This window comes from Macrobrachium nipponense, chromosome 38, assembly GCF_015104395.2.
Source record: "Macrobrachium nipponense isolate FS-2020 chromosome 38, ASM1510439v2, whole genome shotgun sequence".
NCBI classification, from domain to species: domain Eukaryota; kingdom Metazoa; phylum Arthropoda; class Malacostraca; order Decapoda; family Palaemonidae; genus Macrobrachium; species Macrobrachium nipponense.
The window spans coordinates 5,041,633-5,057,950 of record NC_061098.1 but is presented as its reverse complement, the minus strand read 5'-3'; the positions used below and the strand labels follow the sequence as shown (position 1 = coordinate 5,057,950).

The 16,318-nt window shown below is 36.5% G+C and overlaps 1 protein-coding gene across 6 annotated transcripts in view; it reads left to right on the top strand.

Moving 5' to 3' along the window:
- The window catches only part of LOC135209570 (pleckstrin homology-like domain family B member 1), a 308,555-nt gene that overhangs the window by 182,391 nt on the left and 109,846 nt on the right, over window positions 1-16,318 (top strand). For 5 of the 6 annotated variants that reach the window (XM_064242240.1, XM_064242238.1, XM_064242239.1 and 2 more), the window contains 3 exons: window positions 13,595-13,816; window positions 14,843-15,650; window positions 16,094-16,213. In XM_064242240.1, the coding sequence (XP_064098310.1) occupies window positions 13,595-13,816; window positions 14,843-15,650; window positions 16,094-16,213 (1,150 nt within the window). The remainder of the gene's footprint in view (window positions 1-13,594; window positions 13,817-14,842; window positions 15,651-16,093; window positions 16,214-16,318) is intronic. The other variant, XM_064242241.1, reaches the window with a different exon arrangement.

Below are 16,318 nucleotides of genomic sequence, written 5' to 3'. Positions count from 1 at the left end.
ACCATACAAAATCTGTTAACTCTCATTTGCATTCAGTGCCCAAATTTCGTTTCCATAAAGGAGAGTTGGTTCAACATTCTCCCCCACCTGGCCTTCTAAGTCTTCTCTCTTTTCCTTAACTTTCTTGCTTCATCTCATCTGTGACCCAGCTCATATTTCATATTACCATCACCCGATATTATTTATTTACAAATATTTGTACTAGACAGTTGCTTTCGTTCTTCTGCAGTGCATATTAAACATTCATTGCACCATCTTCCCGGTTTTCATTAGCCTCGTAACCTTACTCGCGCTCGCATTTGCTGACGTCGACTTTCTCCTCTTGCAAGAATTTGTAGTCTTTGGCAAGTTTCTTGAGTTTATTTTCACTAGCCAATCGGTACTTTATCATAAGTTAATATGATAAGCCATTTCATGCGTCATTCTCGCGCAACTTTTTTACTTGGATCCGCTCTCCTCTGTCTATTTTTTTTTTTTTTTTTTCATTACTCCATTAAGACGTCAAACTGTGGTGGTGACATAACCCTCTCTCATATGAGATCTATTTTTTACACCAAACCAGTCACGCACTTATCTCCATATTCTAAGACTTGCTTCACTTCTATTAAATTAATTCTATTCTAAGTGTTTTGTAAGCTCTTTTATGCCACAGACAACTCATTTTTCTTTACTTTAAAACCTCCTCCTTTAACATGAGAAGTTCATCCAAACAATTTTCTTGTCAAAACAATGTTCTTCCCTGTGAATCCTACTGGGAACAGGCTTATTCGGATCAGGCTGATTCGGACCATGTACTGGCTCATTCGGACCTTTATCCAGGCTTATTCGGACCTTCATATGATTGGCCGATTTTCCCATGCAGTTTTACCTCCTGAACAAGAATTTTAAGTAATATTTATTCGGACGACTGTAATTAACCCCCCAGGGGCTCGTATTAAACTTGGCGAAATACATTTGACGCCCCAATTCCTGGTGGCTTTCGTATTCACGGGGACGAACGATGCGGAATGCATATATAAAATACCCATTGCTATAATATAAAATTATTAGTATGGGTCCGAATCAGCCTAGCAAATGGTCCGAATCAGCCAAGATTAAGATCCGAATCTGGTCCGAATCAGCCTGCATTCATCGTACTAACATCAGTCCTGGTGTCTCAATCACATGCTACAATACACCTTTCCTTGTAGGTTAAGGGATATATATTATCTTGTTGTTTCATGTTATCACCACCATAAAGCAGCATTTCACAATCTGCTCAGCTCTCATGTACTTAGAAGAAGTACGTAGTTGCTAAAAAGTTGGTATTGGTGAAAGGATGATAACCAGAGTATGTTGAGATGGTTTGGTCATGTGGAGACTGCAGGAGATGACATGCAGGAGCAAGGAATGTATTATATAAGTTTTTGGAGGAAGAAGCAAGGAGTTGGGAGGTAGGTTTCTTTACACACTGTACAATTCACCTCGACATCTAGTAGGAGATCAAGTGTGTGTGTGTGTGTATGTGTACTAGGCGCATATGGGATAGAAATACTAGAATATTTAGGTATAAACGACCGTACCCATGTGAGAGAGAGAGAGTCGAAATGGCATTCAAAATGAAGAAAACGTATAGTACTACTACTTTTCGAAAGAAGTCTTCCAGACGAAATCTTCACAATCTGTCTCGCACGATATAAGTAATCATACCCAAATCAAGCCGTCCTTTTAGACCGATGCTTTTGCAACTTATCCCAAATTCGTCGCCACACACACCTGCGTTCGGAGCTTGTTTTTATTCTGCGCAAGGGGGAGGGAGAAGTAGGAGGAGGAGGAGTAGGAAAGTGGGGGGAGATGAGGTGTAAGGGAGGTTCCTGGTGTACCTCCATTCTTCTAGACTTATCTCCTATACGACCTTGTCTTGCTGTATTGTAAAGGCCATTGTCACCTGACAGTAGTGGTAGCGGTAGTAGTAGTGGTGGTACCACCATACCAGCGTTTATGGATGGAGGGGGGAAGAGTGGCTCGCCATCTGATATAGGTCTATTATTCTCTAGCATCTTCCGTGCCTTTATTCGTGACGCCAGGGTCTCTTTAGGTAGAGAGAGAGAGAGAGAGAGAGGGATAATTATTATGGGCGATGTGACTTGAATCTTGATCGAGTGAATTTAGCCTAACCGGTGGAGATCCCGTGAGGAGATAAGGCTACGTCGTATATAGGTCTATCAACCCTCCCTTCCCTTCTCCCTCCCTCCCTCCCTCCCTTCCCAAGCAGCTACAACACTGTCCTTCCCTTTAAAGGAACATATTGCTATTTTTACAGCCATGGCCGATGTGCCTTTTTCAGTAACACACATAAAAATAGTCCCGCGTAATTGGACAGTCTTGTTTTAAGTCTGTTCGATAATTAACGTAAAAACGCAGTTATTAACGACGCAAAAAGTGTTTGATGCGAAGTTATTAACCGTGTTTTGAGACGGAAAGCGGACAGCAGGTATACTAGTAGCCCAGGTTTGATTCCAGACATTGTTGCCCACTCGATGATGGAATGTCTCGGTTTGATTCGGGGCGGCCGGTTGTTTTGGTAAACAACCCCATTTTTGTCAACATTGCTATAATTGTTTTTTTTTTTTTTTTTTTTTCCTCCACTCATATTGGTAAATGCGTGTTGTATACCGCGAGTTTGTGTTGGTAACAGCATTTGAGTCTGCTGGAAGAAAGAGTTGAATTTGAGTTCCGTGTATTATAATAATCGGTGACCAGAGAGAGAGAGAGAGAGAGAGAGAGAGAGAGAGAGAGAGAGAGAGAGAGAGAGTTTATTGTGGCATGTGCTATTGAAAATTATACCAGAAACTTGTACTACATATATATCTTTCAAATTTATGGTGATTTTAAAACGAAACATGGTTTTATTTATTTAAACTATATGGAATATAAGAAATAAAGTTTTGATTTCTTTTAAATGATGGTGATTTAAAAACTTAAATATTTCTTGGAAAATTACGGTGATATGGTGATATGTAAAAACGAAACACTGTAGTTGTAGGAAGAAGCCTTTGCGGTGGAATGTGACCTGGAAGGTCGGTGACATTGAAAATGTATATGATGTAACAGCAAAAAAAAAGAAAGAAAAAAAAAGATGTTAGATATGATCCAATGATGGTACCCTCGCGTGAAAAATCAAAGACCCCGCCAGTAAGAGACGATGATGGAGCTTCGGCCAGAAAGAAGCCCAGAGAAGATGCTGTGAGCGATCGTAGCAGCTGCTGTTAAAGTCCTATTTAACAGCAACAAGCAACAGCAACGGGAGCAATGGATCCAACAGCCTTCCCAAGAAGAGGCAGCCGAGGAAATACCAGGTATACTGACAGATGTCCCTTTGCCCATTTTTGGGCGACTGTGGACTAAGAAGAAAAACTTTCTCTATCTCAGATGGCATGACTGACAAGGGATGCCAGATGGTGTTGTCTGGTCTTTGACTTCTTTTAACTTGTGGACCACTAGAGGAGGCTTTCTTAACTTTCTTTCATTATGTTTTTGCCCCCCGTGTCCTTTGGTACGTTTATTGCAATGCCCAGACTTTGTAAGCATTCTTATCTGTGATGAGGCTAGATGTCAAATTTGAGCTTCTGTTAATTGTACCCTTTTAGCTTTCTTTCTCTTTTTGTCATCTCACTTTTTTTTCATTTCTTACAGAGCCAGACTTTATTATTTTACTTTTTTTGTGATTAGACTTTAGATATCACTAGACGGCTATTTTTCATGGACTTTCTTTGCAAAATTTAATTGGATTGCTCTTACTTATTTCAGGAATGTTTCTGAAAATATTTAACCGACTTTGACAGAGAACTTCCGAGTGATAATATCACTTGGTTTTATATGGAAGATTATTTTTAGATACCTAAATAAATTTTTAGTGTCATTTAGATATTTATGTTTGGTTTGGTTTACCAGTTCCTGCAGTTAATTACTGATATATTAATATAATAATACAAATTGCGATTCTTTATACATATAATTTACCATGTCGGACTCACCACGTACTTCTTTATGCACACAACAATTTCTCATCTAAATTAAGTACTAATAATTCTTACATATCACGGAATCAGTGTCATTGCGAACACATGTTGCGACGTCCTGGAATTCCAGACCAGGTCAGTCTTACCTGTGTGCTTTAGATCTGGTTTCCAGGCGCGACACTATTTTTTTTCCCCTTTTTTTTATGCAGTTGAACGTAATGTAAGTCTCCCTCCTCCGTCCTGCATTTGATTGAAGATGTTTAGGAATGAAACAAATTTAAGTTGCTTGAATTTTGTTATTAGGATAGGTTCCAACCAATATTGATCCGAGTGTTTGGCAATATGAATATATGTACGTAGTGGTTTTCTAACATTACTGCATATGGTGACTTCCGCCATATAGATTAATGTGAACTGCATTATCATTACCATCGTCCCAAAGCAGCAATATTAAAGCGCCTCACTGGCGTGGTTGATATGGTGTTTGCTTCCCACTTCGGTGGTCGCGGGTTCGATTCTCGGCCATTCCATTGAGGAGTGAGAGATGTGTATTTCTGGTGATAGAAGTTCACTCTCGACGTGGTTCGGAAGTCACGTAAAGCCGCTGGTCCCGTTGCTGAATAACCACTGGTTCCAGGCAACGTAAAAACACCATTCAAACAAAACAAACAAAGCAGCAATATTAGCAATTAAAGGTGAACTCAAGAACAAGGCTCATCGGCTTTCAAAGGAGCTTTTCTGTACTCTCCCAATGGGTTCACAACCCCTCACCAGGGTCTGTTTTACTTTGACCCAAGGGGAATTATGGTATCTAAAGGCACAGGTTCTATTCCTGGTGGAAGTAGATGGCTTTTTAAAATTATAATTCCCCTTCGAAGACAGTATTAAATGATACGATATATATAATATATATACTTATATATAATTTATATATACATTTTTACTCACTTTGGGATCGAACCCTGGTCCTTTAATGAAAGGCCAGGGCGCTGCCAATTTGAGAGAGACGCGTTCAATCCCACTGTTAAGAAATTTATTTCTGTGAAACACGTGCTGGTTTGTTGGTTACTCTCTCTCTCTCTCTCTCTCTCTCTCTCTCTCTCTCTCTCTCTCTTCTTCTTCTCTGATCCATTTTCATTGAAACCATCCAACATCCACTTGTCCCAATTTAAGTCTCTAAATCTAAAGAAATTGACACATGCAGTGGTTGAAAATAACTTAATGTGGCATTTGATCAGTTGTGGTTTGAATGGTATAACCTACCAATCATTCCATCAACTCGCCCTTATTTGGAAGGCATACCAACGTCTTACGTTTTGTTTGTGTGGTCCTGAATATTCCTCGTGTATTTGTTTGTGGCGTAAGATCGAAAGATCGATGTCTTGTGACTGTGCCAAGGTTTGTACTTTCGCATGCACGGGACCGGTTCTATTAAAGCGTTGATAGTGACTTGAGTATATTGGTGACTTGAGTTTATTGGTGATAAATAGTGTACTAAAATTTGCTAGCGTGTTTATTTATGCTATTTGATTTGTGCCTTTGTGTATTTGCTTAGGAAACTTGAGTAATTCACGGATTTCGTATATGAAACATCCGTTTATATCGAGAAATAGTATTATTTGTAAAAAAAAAAAAATGAATACAGACTTCCCTGCCTTTTTTTTCATTTAACTTTATTTAATAAGCAAAATAAATGAAAGTCTCTTGTGTTCTTAACTTTTACACATAATACAGTTTATTGCTATGATTGTGAATTTTTAATATACAACAATTTAATCGCAATATAGTGAAGTTTTAACTTAGACAAACAATACAGTTTATTGATATGATTGTGAATTTTTTAATATACAACAATTTAATCACGGTATGGTGTATTTTTTAAACAATGCTACGTATTTCATGACTGTACTAAATAAGTTCTTTTTATTGTGTGTGTATGTGGGACAGCATCATTTTGACAATGTAAATGTAATTCTTGACTATATTATGAGATAAGTTTCATTCGATTGCATTTGTTTATGGGAGAATGGCGCTTTGCGTATCAGTAGTTTTATTTTTTATTTTTTCAAAATTAGATCGTTTGTTTGTGTTAGTACGTCAGTATTTTTGCATTTGTGTATTTTTCTTGATACAGACCTTGCACGCATGCGTGTTTCTATGTATCAGTGAGTTGTTCGGTCATAGATCCATCTCTTATGCGGATTCGAGGACCTGTTCTTTGTGGTGGTTTGTGTTTTTGAGTTTTATTTTTAAAGTTGTAAATCGATCCTGTGTTCCTTGGATAACTTTGTGTGGGTGTGTGTGTGTGTGTGTATGCGTACGTATATGTATAAGACCTAGCTGTGTGTGCGTATTTTTTTCAGTTAAAGCTCACTTGTATTAGTGTGTATTAATTTTTGTTATTATCTTCATTACCTCTTTTATTTTTATTTACTCAGATTTATTCTTGGTATTTTTTCATTTTAATCTAATTTGAATATTGTAAATTGTATTTTCATTTTATTTGGTTTTACTTTCATTTTATTATCTTTTTAATTTCATTTGTTTTCACTTAAGTGTGTGTGAGAGAGAGATGTTACAAGTGAGAGAGAGAGAGAGAGAGAGAGAGAGAGAGAGAGAGAGAGAGAGAGAACGTTTGTATGTGTTTTACTAAATAGGGTCCACTATACTTTGCAAAGGGATTCGTAAATGCGCTGATGCAATAATTGCACGGTCTGTGCGTACGTTTAAGTGTGATGACATCTTAGTACACGCTACTTATGTATTTGGCTAAGATTCATGGCGAAGTTTTAATGGTCATATTAAGTGTTCTCGCTATGCATATATTTTTTAATGATTCATAATGAATATTTCTCATGATTCGTGCCTCTTTATGCAATTTATTTTGCGTTTTTTTAATCGTTTGCGAATTTTATTTTAATTACAAATTTGCTTCTGCTCATTTTTGTTCCTTCTCTCTCTCTCTCTCTCTCTCTCTCTCTCTCTCTCATCTCTTACTCTCCTCTCTCTCTCTCTCTCTCTCTCTCCACCGTCATCATCCTTGCCTTGCAACACCATCTTTGTCATAACCATCGTCATATTTAGTAAGTAAATACTTTGCGGTTTGTTCTTGTATTTATTTTTTCTTTTCTTTTCGTCCGACACTTAACGAAGGGAAATCTTTCATGGCAAGTTACTTATGCAAATCACTTTTCTGCCTCACAGTTATTCGTGAGGACAATTATAGGGTATTGACTCTCTCTCTCTCTCTCTCTCTCTCTCTCTCTCTCTCTCTCTCTCTCTCTCAATTTAACTGTGTTCGTAACTCTTTCTACACCATGTTTATTGAACCTCTCTCTCTCTCTCTCTCTCTCTCTCTCTCTCTCTCATTTGAAATATCCTCGCCTACTTTAGTCGTAAATATACTATGAACAAAAAATAATTGTAACATTCTTTTCTGAAAGATTTTCTAAAAAAATTTCAGCACTACAATAAAAAGTATATCCGAAATTTTAGAAATTGAAACATATAATTGTAGGTCCTTTTGAGAATGCTAAATGTTACTCCAAAGTTCTGAATGTTTGAAAGATGATTAAAAATTTACACGTAGAAACTGGGAATGGTTGAAGCTGGTTCTGGATAAATTAAGAACATAACCTGATGTTATATTAAATGTTGGGAAAGAACCTGCAAGATATTTATGTACGAAGTTTTGAATGCTGATCACAAATTACGAACGCGCTCCATGACCAGGATGCCTTGCTGGTATAAGACCAGCTTATCTAAACGAAATATTTGAAAGCAAAGGGATCTCAGGTTCGTCACTCAACAAGGTTCTGTGCCTAACTGAGCTTTTCTCCTTAAAGGGGGCTTGGTGCCATCAGTGCACCACACGTGGTGCACTGTAGGCATTACCCAAGGGTCATTGCAGCGTCCCCTCGGCTCCTAGCTGTAACTTCTTTCGTTCGTTTTACTGTATCTCCGTTCTTATTCTCTTCACTGTGAATTCCCATCTTCTTTAACAGTTGTTTCATAGTGCAACTGCATTGAGGTTTCCTTTCAGCGTTGAATGACCTAAGAGGTCCCAGCACTTGGCCTTTGGTATGAATAATATATTCTATTTTATATTCTTATTGAACTCGTGCTATGCTCTACAGCTTAGAGCAAAAAAAAAAAAAAAAAAAAAAAAGTGATCTCTGGCTCTGAAAGCTCTGTATGCGTCTTTACGTCGTCATTGAAGAAGCTCTACGTTCTGCCGAAGGTAGACAGAAACACTCATTGATGATTGTTGCAAAATTCAAGTCCCAGGGGTATGACCGGTTGGGGGGGGGGGGGAGGGGGGGTAGTTGTTTGGGGATGGGGGGGGGGGGGATGGGGATCATCTTGCAACGGGGGTGATGTTAGGTGTGTCGAAAGGCATCGGTTACGTCACAAGAGGCAGCAATATTCGCTGTTTGTTTACATCCGAACACTGCGAGGGGATTTGTAGCTCTTATTTACCCGACCCCACTCTCGCTCTCGCTGGATGCGGTCTGTTGGTTCTCCTTGGAGAGAGAGAGAGAGAGAGAGAGCGAGCGAGGAGCTCTCCTCGATCCCTTTCCTTTTTTATGGAGGAAGTGAGAAAAAGAAAGAGAGAGAGCTCCTAGTTTCTTTATTTTTTAAGGTATGAGAGAGAGAGAGAGAGAGAGAGGAGCTCCTCAATCCCTTTACTTTTTTAAGGAGGAAGTGAGAGAGAGAGAGAGAGAGAGAGAGTGAGACGCCACCTCGATTCGTTTATTTTTTTAAGGAGAGAGAGAGAGAGATAGAGAGAGAGAGAGCTCCCCATTCCTTTTCACTTTTTGAATGAGGAAGTGTGTGTGAGAGGGAGAGAAAGAGAGGAGGTCCTCAATCCGTTTACTTTTTAAGGAGAGAGAGAGAGAGAGAGAGAGAGAGAGAGAGAGAGAGAGACCTCAATCCTTTTACTTTTCAAAGGAGGAAGTGAAATCCCAAACAACAGAAGAGGCGCGTCATGTGCGGCCGTTTATCGCCCCAAGCTGAATGAAATTCGAAATGGCGGTTTTTGTAGACATTTCCATGACGAACGAATGAAATGTTTATCTATTTAGTTGAGTGAAGAAATGGAGATTTCTTTCAGTGAATGAATGATTGAAGTAATATATATTTTTTATGAATGAATTTTCCAGGTATGGATGAATGACTGAATAAATTTTTTATGAATGAATTCGCTAGGTATTGATTTATTTGAGTGAAGGAATAGAGCTTTCGTTCAGTGAATGAATGACTGAAGTAATAATTTTATTTTTTGTGAATGAATTCGTCAGGTATGGGTGAGTGACTGAAGTAATTATATATATATAATATATATATATATATATATATATATATATATATCTATATATATATATAATATATATATTATTTAGTGAATGAATTCGTTAGTATGCGTTTTTGATAATGGATAAGTTTACGTATATCCTAATTTAAAAGTATTCGTGATTTTTCTTTATGTATATTAGAAGGATATTACATTTCAGGTTTATGTATGAATACGCTTGGAATTCGGTTCATGATAACGAGTGTTTATATTCATTTTTGTTTATTTCTAAACAACTATATGAAGCCGTGTAACTCTTATTTACCTCGTGTTTGTCTCGGTATTATTATTATTATTATTATTATTATTATTATTATTATTATTATTATTATTATTATTATATATTTTTGGTCTATCACATTCATCTATTCGACTGGGTGGTTGTTATTATTATTATTATTATTATTATTTATTATTATTGATTATTATTATTATTATTATTATTATTATTATGGTCTATCGATTCACCGTATTCGACTGGTGGTTATTATTATTATTAATTTTGTTATTATTTTATTATTTATTTATTTATTTTATTATTATTATTAATCATTTTCATTATCATTATCATTATTATTATTATTATTATTTTATTTATTATATTTTTTGTAACCTTCAAAAACCTTATGTGGACTAGGTGGATTTTTTATTATTGATTATTATTATTATTATTATTATTTTATTATTATTGGTTTGAAGTTGTGGTCCATTAAAAAATGAAGTAATTTCGATGAGGGTGTTTACCGTAGCTAAGTTCTTACCAAGTAACCTCCTTCGTTCAGCACCCAAAAACTTTGAATTTTATTGTTCAGAAATCTTTGTTTCGGAGATAAAAGGTTCTTTACTGAACCTAGTGAGCTGCAGTGACTAATAATACACTGGGAAATGGAAAGGAACAGAATAGAGGAATAGAATGGAAATAAATAGGTACGAAAATAGAAACAGCACATAAAGTTATATGAGACAATAAGAAACTTGAGAAGAAGAAGGAATAGGTACGAAAGTAGATACAGTACATAAAGTTATATGAGAAAATAAAAAATAAATGAGAAGGAGGAGGAACAAAATGGAAATGGATAGGTACGAAAATAGAAAAAGCATATTAAGGTGTATGAGAAAATAAAAAAAATGAGAAAGAGAAAGAATAGGAGGAAAATAGATATGTTCGAAAATAAAGATATCACGTCAAGGTAATATAAAAAATGACAAAATAAAAAAAATGAAAAGAAGAAAGTAAAAATGGAATGAAAATAGATACTTACGAATTTGAGAGAGAGAAAAAAACAAGAATACAAATTGGATGAAATTAAATAGGTAAAAAAAATTTAAAAATAATGGAAAAAAGGAGACTAGAACTAGGAAAATAAATATTGAGAAATATAAAAAAAAAAATTAAAAAAATACAAAAATCGAGAGTAGAAATCGGCTGAAGATGTGTAATTGAGAAATGTAAAAATAAAAAAATAAAAAAGCATGATACAAAAAAAAGCTTGATACAAACAGGACTCTTACCAAAAAAGAAAAAGAAAGAAGAATATATATATATATATATATATATATATATATATATATATATATATATATATATATAAAATAAACCAGCGTGATACAAACAGGACTCTCTTACCAAAAAAATAAAATAAATAAATAAACCAGCGTGATACAAACAGGACTCTCTTACCAAAAAAATAAAATAAATAAATAAAACCAGCGTGATACAAACAGGACACTTACCAAAAAAAATATATACATATATATAAAATAAACCAGCGTGATACAAACAGGACACTCTTACCAAAAAAATAAATAAATAAACCAGCGTGATACCAAAAAAATGGGAAATCTAAATACCAGAAAAAAAATAAACAGCGTGATACAAACGTGGCTCTCTCACCGCAAGCCATATTTTCAGAAACGTCCCTTGTGAAAGAAGAAGAAGAAAAATATATGGAGTCATATTCTTGTTTTGTAATCGGAGCGACGGAATACGATCACAAACCACACGGCGGTTTGGAATGTTATCGCTCTTAAAGAACCACAGGCACTGGCTGACTGACTTTCTGTTTCTGTTCTGTTTTGTTTGAACTCTTTTGTTTCACACCTTCGGATCGGGGAGTGTTTTGGCCTGCGCGGACTCTCTCTCTCTCTCTCTCTCTCTCTCTCTCTCTCTCTCTCTCTCTCTCTCTCTCAATTACTTTCCTCAGATGAGTGGTGGGCCATTTGCACGCACATAAACGAACGATTATGTAAACATCATAATGTTTCATGTTTGCGGGATGATATTAATATTTGGTATGAACTTCCGTAATTACTTTGGCAAGCTCTGCTAAGTCGTCGTTCATTGGCCACCGTAAATAATGTTCTTCACTTTAAAAGTTCAAAATAAATGCGACGTGCGATTCTCGCGAACCCGGTTCAGAACCAACATTCGTAACTTATCTTTGATAAGGAAAGCCTTTCCACAACTCTTTTTCAAGTGTTTTATCAGTCGATAAGTCAGGCTTGAGAGTCGAGAAAGCTATCGCCTTGATAAGCTAGGTCAGGCGATAGTCCGAGACTGTATTTATTTCTCTTATTTATTGATCAGCCATTAGGCTGTACCACAAGGTTGCAATATGTTGGTCTTGAATTTCGCTTGTACATTTGTTTATTTAATCTTTTTGAAATTCACTGGTCACTGGTCTGTATAATAGGTCTCCAATATGCACCCTATGGAGATAAGATTTTTAGGGCAATGGTAAGAATTTTGCACCAATTTAAACCAAACAAATGTACTGTTTAAAGGAATAGATGAATTATCATCGATAAATATGTAGGCTATCGTGTTAGTTTTCAGTTAACCAACCAGAAGTGATGCTAATTATTGCAGTTTTTGCAAGATGAAACTTTGAATAAGTTTAATGCCAATAACCGTATTTCAAGTCAATAACGAAAAATTCCCCATAGGGATTGGGGTAGTGCCGTCAGTGCAACTCTAGTGGTGCACTGTAGGCATCACTGAAGGTTCTCTGCAGTCTCTCCTCGGCCCCAAGCTCCAACCCCTTTCATTCCTTTTACTATACCTTCATTCATATTATCTTTGAGGTTTTCCTCCTGTCAAAACCTACCTACTCTCAATTTCCTTTTCAGTGCTGAATGACCTGGTAGGTCCCAGTGCTTGGCCTTTGACCTAAACTCTATATTCCATTCCATTCTTTATTTCAATAACGGAGATTGATAGGAAATATTCGATTATCAAGCCTTTGGAATTTCGACTCTCTAACGAGTCAAAATCCGTGAATAAGGAAGCCGAGTTCGTTAGTACTAATTACTTTGAAATAAGGATGAAAATGGCGAATCGTTCCCATAGTTAAGGAAAATGAACAATCTTTCCTCAAACTCCTTAGAATGTGTTTTTAAATGAGATTTGCTATTGTTATGATTCACAGTATTGAGATGGTTATGCCGCTTTGCGTCGTTTGGCTTACATAAAAAAAGTTGAAAAGTTTACGTAAAAATTCATTTACGTAAATAAAAAAAAAAAAATTAAAAAAAAGGCATGTGTTGAAATTGTTATAGAACGTTTTTGTAAATATCTGTGATTGTATAATATCTTTCTTGGGCAAACAATGGGCCTACCAGACAAATTACTATCATTTCTTTTCAAACTGTTAACAAACCTGTTATAAAACATCTTCATAAATATATTGGTAACTTTATATCTTTGGCGGGCAAACGTTTTGTTTTGACATAACAGACAAATTGCTAGGAAATCTCTCCAACGGTTAACAAACGCCCATCACTGATGATTCCTTGCAGTTTAAATTCTCTTTATTTAATTACTGTTTTGCTGTCATCGAGGAGAGGAGAGGCCAAGAGTCAATCCTCCTGATGGAGTTGTGGTTAGCCTAATGGAGGAGGGAGATCACTGAGGTCTCTCATTCCCTCCACCAACAGTGATTTCACTCTTCTGAGATCAGTGTTAGATTATAGGAGGCTGGGGTTCGTTAGTGAGCTTGTTTCTCATGTTCTCTGTATGTAAAGTTTTATTTTTTTTAAATAAGTATCTATTGTCTATGGTTGTATTGCTTTCAGTTGCTTAATTTTTATTATTATTATTATTATTATTCCAGAAGATGAAACTTATTCATATGAAACAAGTCCAATGACTTGAAATTCCATTGTTAAAAAGGTGTTGGTTCTACCCAAACATCTCCCTGTATAAACTAAAAGGAATGATGACATTCTCTTTCGCTTTCAGAATCAAGACAAACGGGTCCCTACCACGGGATAAAAGGTTACCTTCTTCTCCCACTGGATTACCCACCACTCCAACTTCAGCCACATCACCCACTCCTGCATCCACACCAACCATCTCCAGCAGTCTGAGATGCAAAGCGACGTCAGAAGATGAACTCAATGCAATATTCAGTTTTGACGCCCCAGACATTTCTAACCATGGACAGTGTGCTTCACTCACAAGGTAGGTTAACGGAGGGATTTTGTCATCTAGGTTTTTTTGCAAGTTGTTCCTGGGTACGGGGGGGGGGATTCTGTTCCCGAAGGTGTGCCGATAAGCGAAAATCACCATTAACCAAATCAAAGTGGTTTATGGCGCCGTAATGGCACTTGTGGCGCCGATAATTGGTTATTGGCACCATAAGTGCCATTATGACGCTGATAACCGGAACTCGTCCTGTTATGGCAGGGACTGCCTGTATTCCTTATGTGGACGATTATGTGGCCTTAAACACTTTTTTTTGTAAGCTAATTTAACATTGACTAATTGAATGGCCTGGATTAATGAAGTCTAAAATTCATCCTTGGCATGCTATTTGGCATAATAAGAAGAAATTTTCATTCTGCACAGTAAGTTCTGATTTATGACAAACTACAGTATTTGTAGTTTGACCACTATAGTATTTAGATTTATTTATTGTACCTATATATAAGTTCCATGCTGGCCGAGTGCATTTCGCGCTCGGCTACCATTCCGGTGGTGGAAGCTCGATTCTTGGCTTGTCCAACGCGGAACCAGAGGAATTTATTTCTGGTGACAGAAATTCATTTCTCGATACAACGTGGTTCAGATCCCGCTATAAGCTGTAGGTCCCGTTGCTAGGTAACCAATTGGTTTCTAGTCACAAAAATATATCTAATCCTTTGGGCCAGCCCTAGGAGACCTGTTAATCAGCTCAGTGGTCTGGTAAAACTATGATATACTTAACTTTGTACCTCTATAGTTATTTCCCTTATATTTTATTAATATTGTAAAGAAAATCTTGGTGATAATGTTGTATACAGTACTACAGTATGGTAGTTTGACCTCTATAGTATTTAGATTTATTTATTGTACCTATATAGTTATTTCCCTTATATATTATTAATGTTGTAAAGAAAATCTCGATAATGTAATTTGTTTTATTCAATGTAGTCAAATTTATTTGGTATTCTATTTAAATTGTTCAAACTGAGTGCATTCATCTTAATTCCTTGGTTTTCTTTTCAGAAGTGGGACCCTACCAAATTACCCGCCCTTTCCTAACCCTGGTCCTTTACAAGTTCCTTCTCATTCTCCAAGTCCAAGTAGTCCGAAAAGTCCATACGAAAATGTAAGTCCTTACCTCACGTATCCTATGCCACAGAGTCCAAGGACACGTATTAAAACCATTGTAGGAAAGGAAAGAAATGAGCGATTAGATAGAAAAGATAATTGTGAGATTATCGAAAACAGAATGGCCATACAGGGAGCAGACTTACAGGAAGGCATTTGTGATAGTAAAAAAGTTAGAGGTCCCAGAACGTCCAGAGAGAGTGAGAAAAACAAGGAAAATTTAAGTCCCCATTCGAGATCTGATTCCTCGAGTTCCCTGGAGTTGCCAGCCCCTCCCAAGCCCCCGAGATCTCCAAGAGTGGATAGATCGGTGCTAGGAGACTCCCCTACCAATACTAAAGTGAATGTAGATGTTGTTAATTCAGTAGCAACCTCGCAAGTCAATATGAATGGAGTTTGTGCAGTAGCTGTAAGTCAGACGAGTACTGTGTGTCGAGAAGTGATGTCTACTAGTGTTGATGGAACGTTGAACGCTTATGAAAATAGTCAAATAGTGGCACAGAATGATTTGAACACGACGAACAATAATGTCATGGAATGTTCGACAGACTCGAGTGTGTTTACTAGTCCAAAGGATAAGTTCTTCAAAAACTCTTCAGTTATGGAAAGCTCATTTTCACCACCCGATGGTGAAGGAAAAATCACCAATAGAGTATTCGAGGAACATCTTATCAGAAACATTCAAGATACCTTTAATATTGACGTAAGCTTACAAGTTTATGGTGTACTAATTTGAGTAGTTATGTAAGTGAATTATAAAAGTGCAGTACAGTATATTATTTGAATGTTAGAAAGAGCTTGTACTCCTCATTAGCTTCTTGTTTCTAGATCATCGATATTGCTATTTTGTGTAAAAACCATTATTTGTTGGTAAATTACACAGATTTTGCAGTACAAATTTAACTTAACAAAGTTAAATCATTGCTGTTGTGCATGAAATTTTAAAGTAAATATCATATGTATCAATTGGAAAATTTCCTCCTCATTCTTGCATGAACATTAAAAGAAGCATTGAACTTTCCCTCTTTTTTAAACTAGATCAGTATTTTACTAGTAGTAAAGAATGTTGCTTAGCCTTTGCATAAAGCGATTGCAAATCTGTAAGGATGCTAGAACTGTTCCTACCTGACACTCCCCTTACAACAGGACGTGCCTGGGGAGATTGAACGCCTCAAGGGCATCAAGAACGAGACTCTTCAGTCTGTGACGGATCTCAAACGCAGTGTTACGGAACTGGAGCTGACTGAGGACGAAGCACTGAGAGAGGTAATGTTTAAAGAATAAATAAAACTAAAAAAAGAAGAAACTTTCCTATAAAAATGTAATGAAATATAGAAAGGTGGAAGATGACATATGTATTTGGGGAGTGTT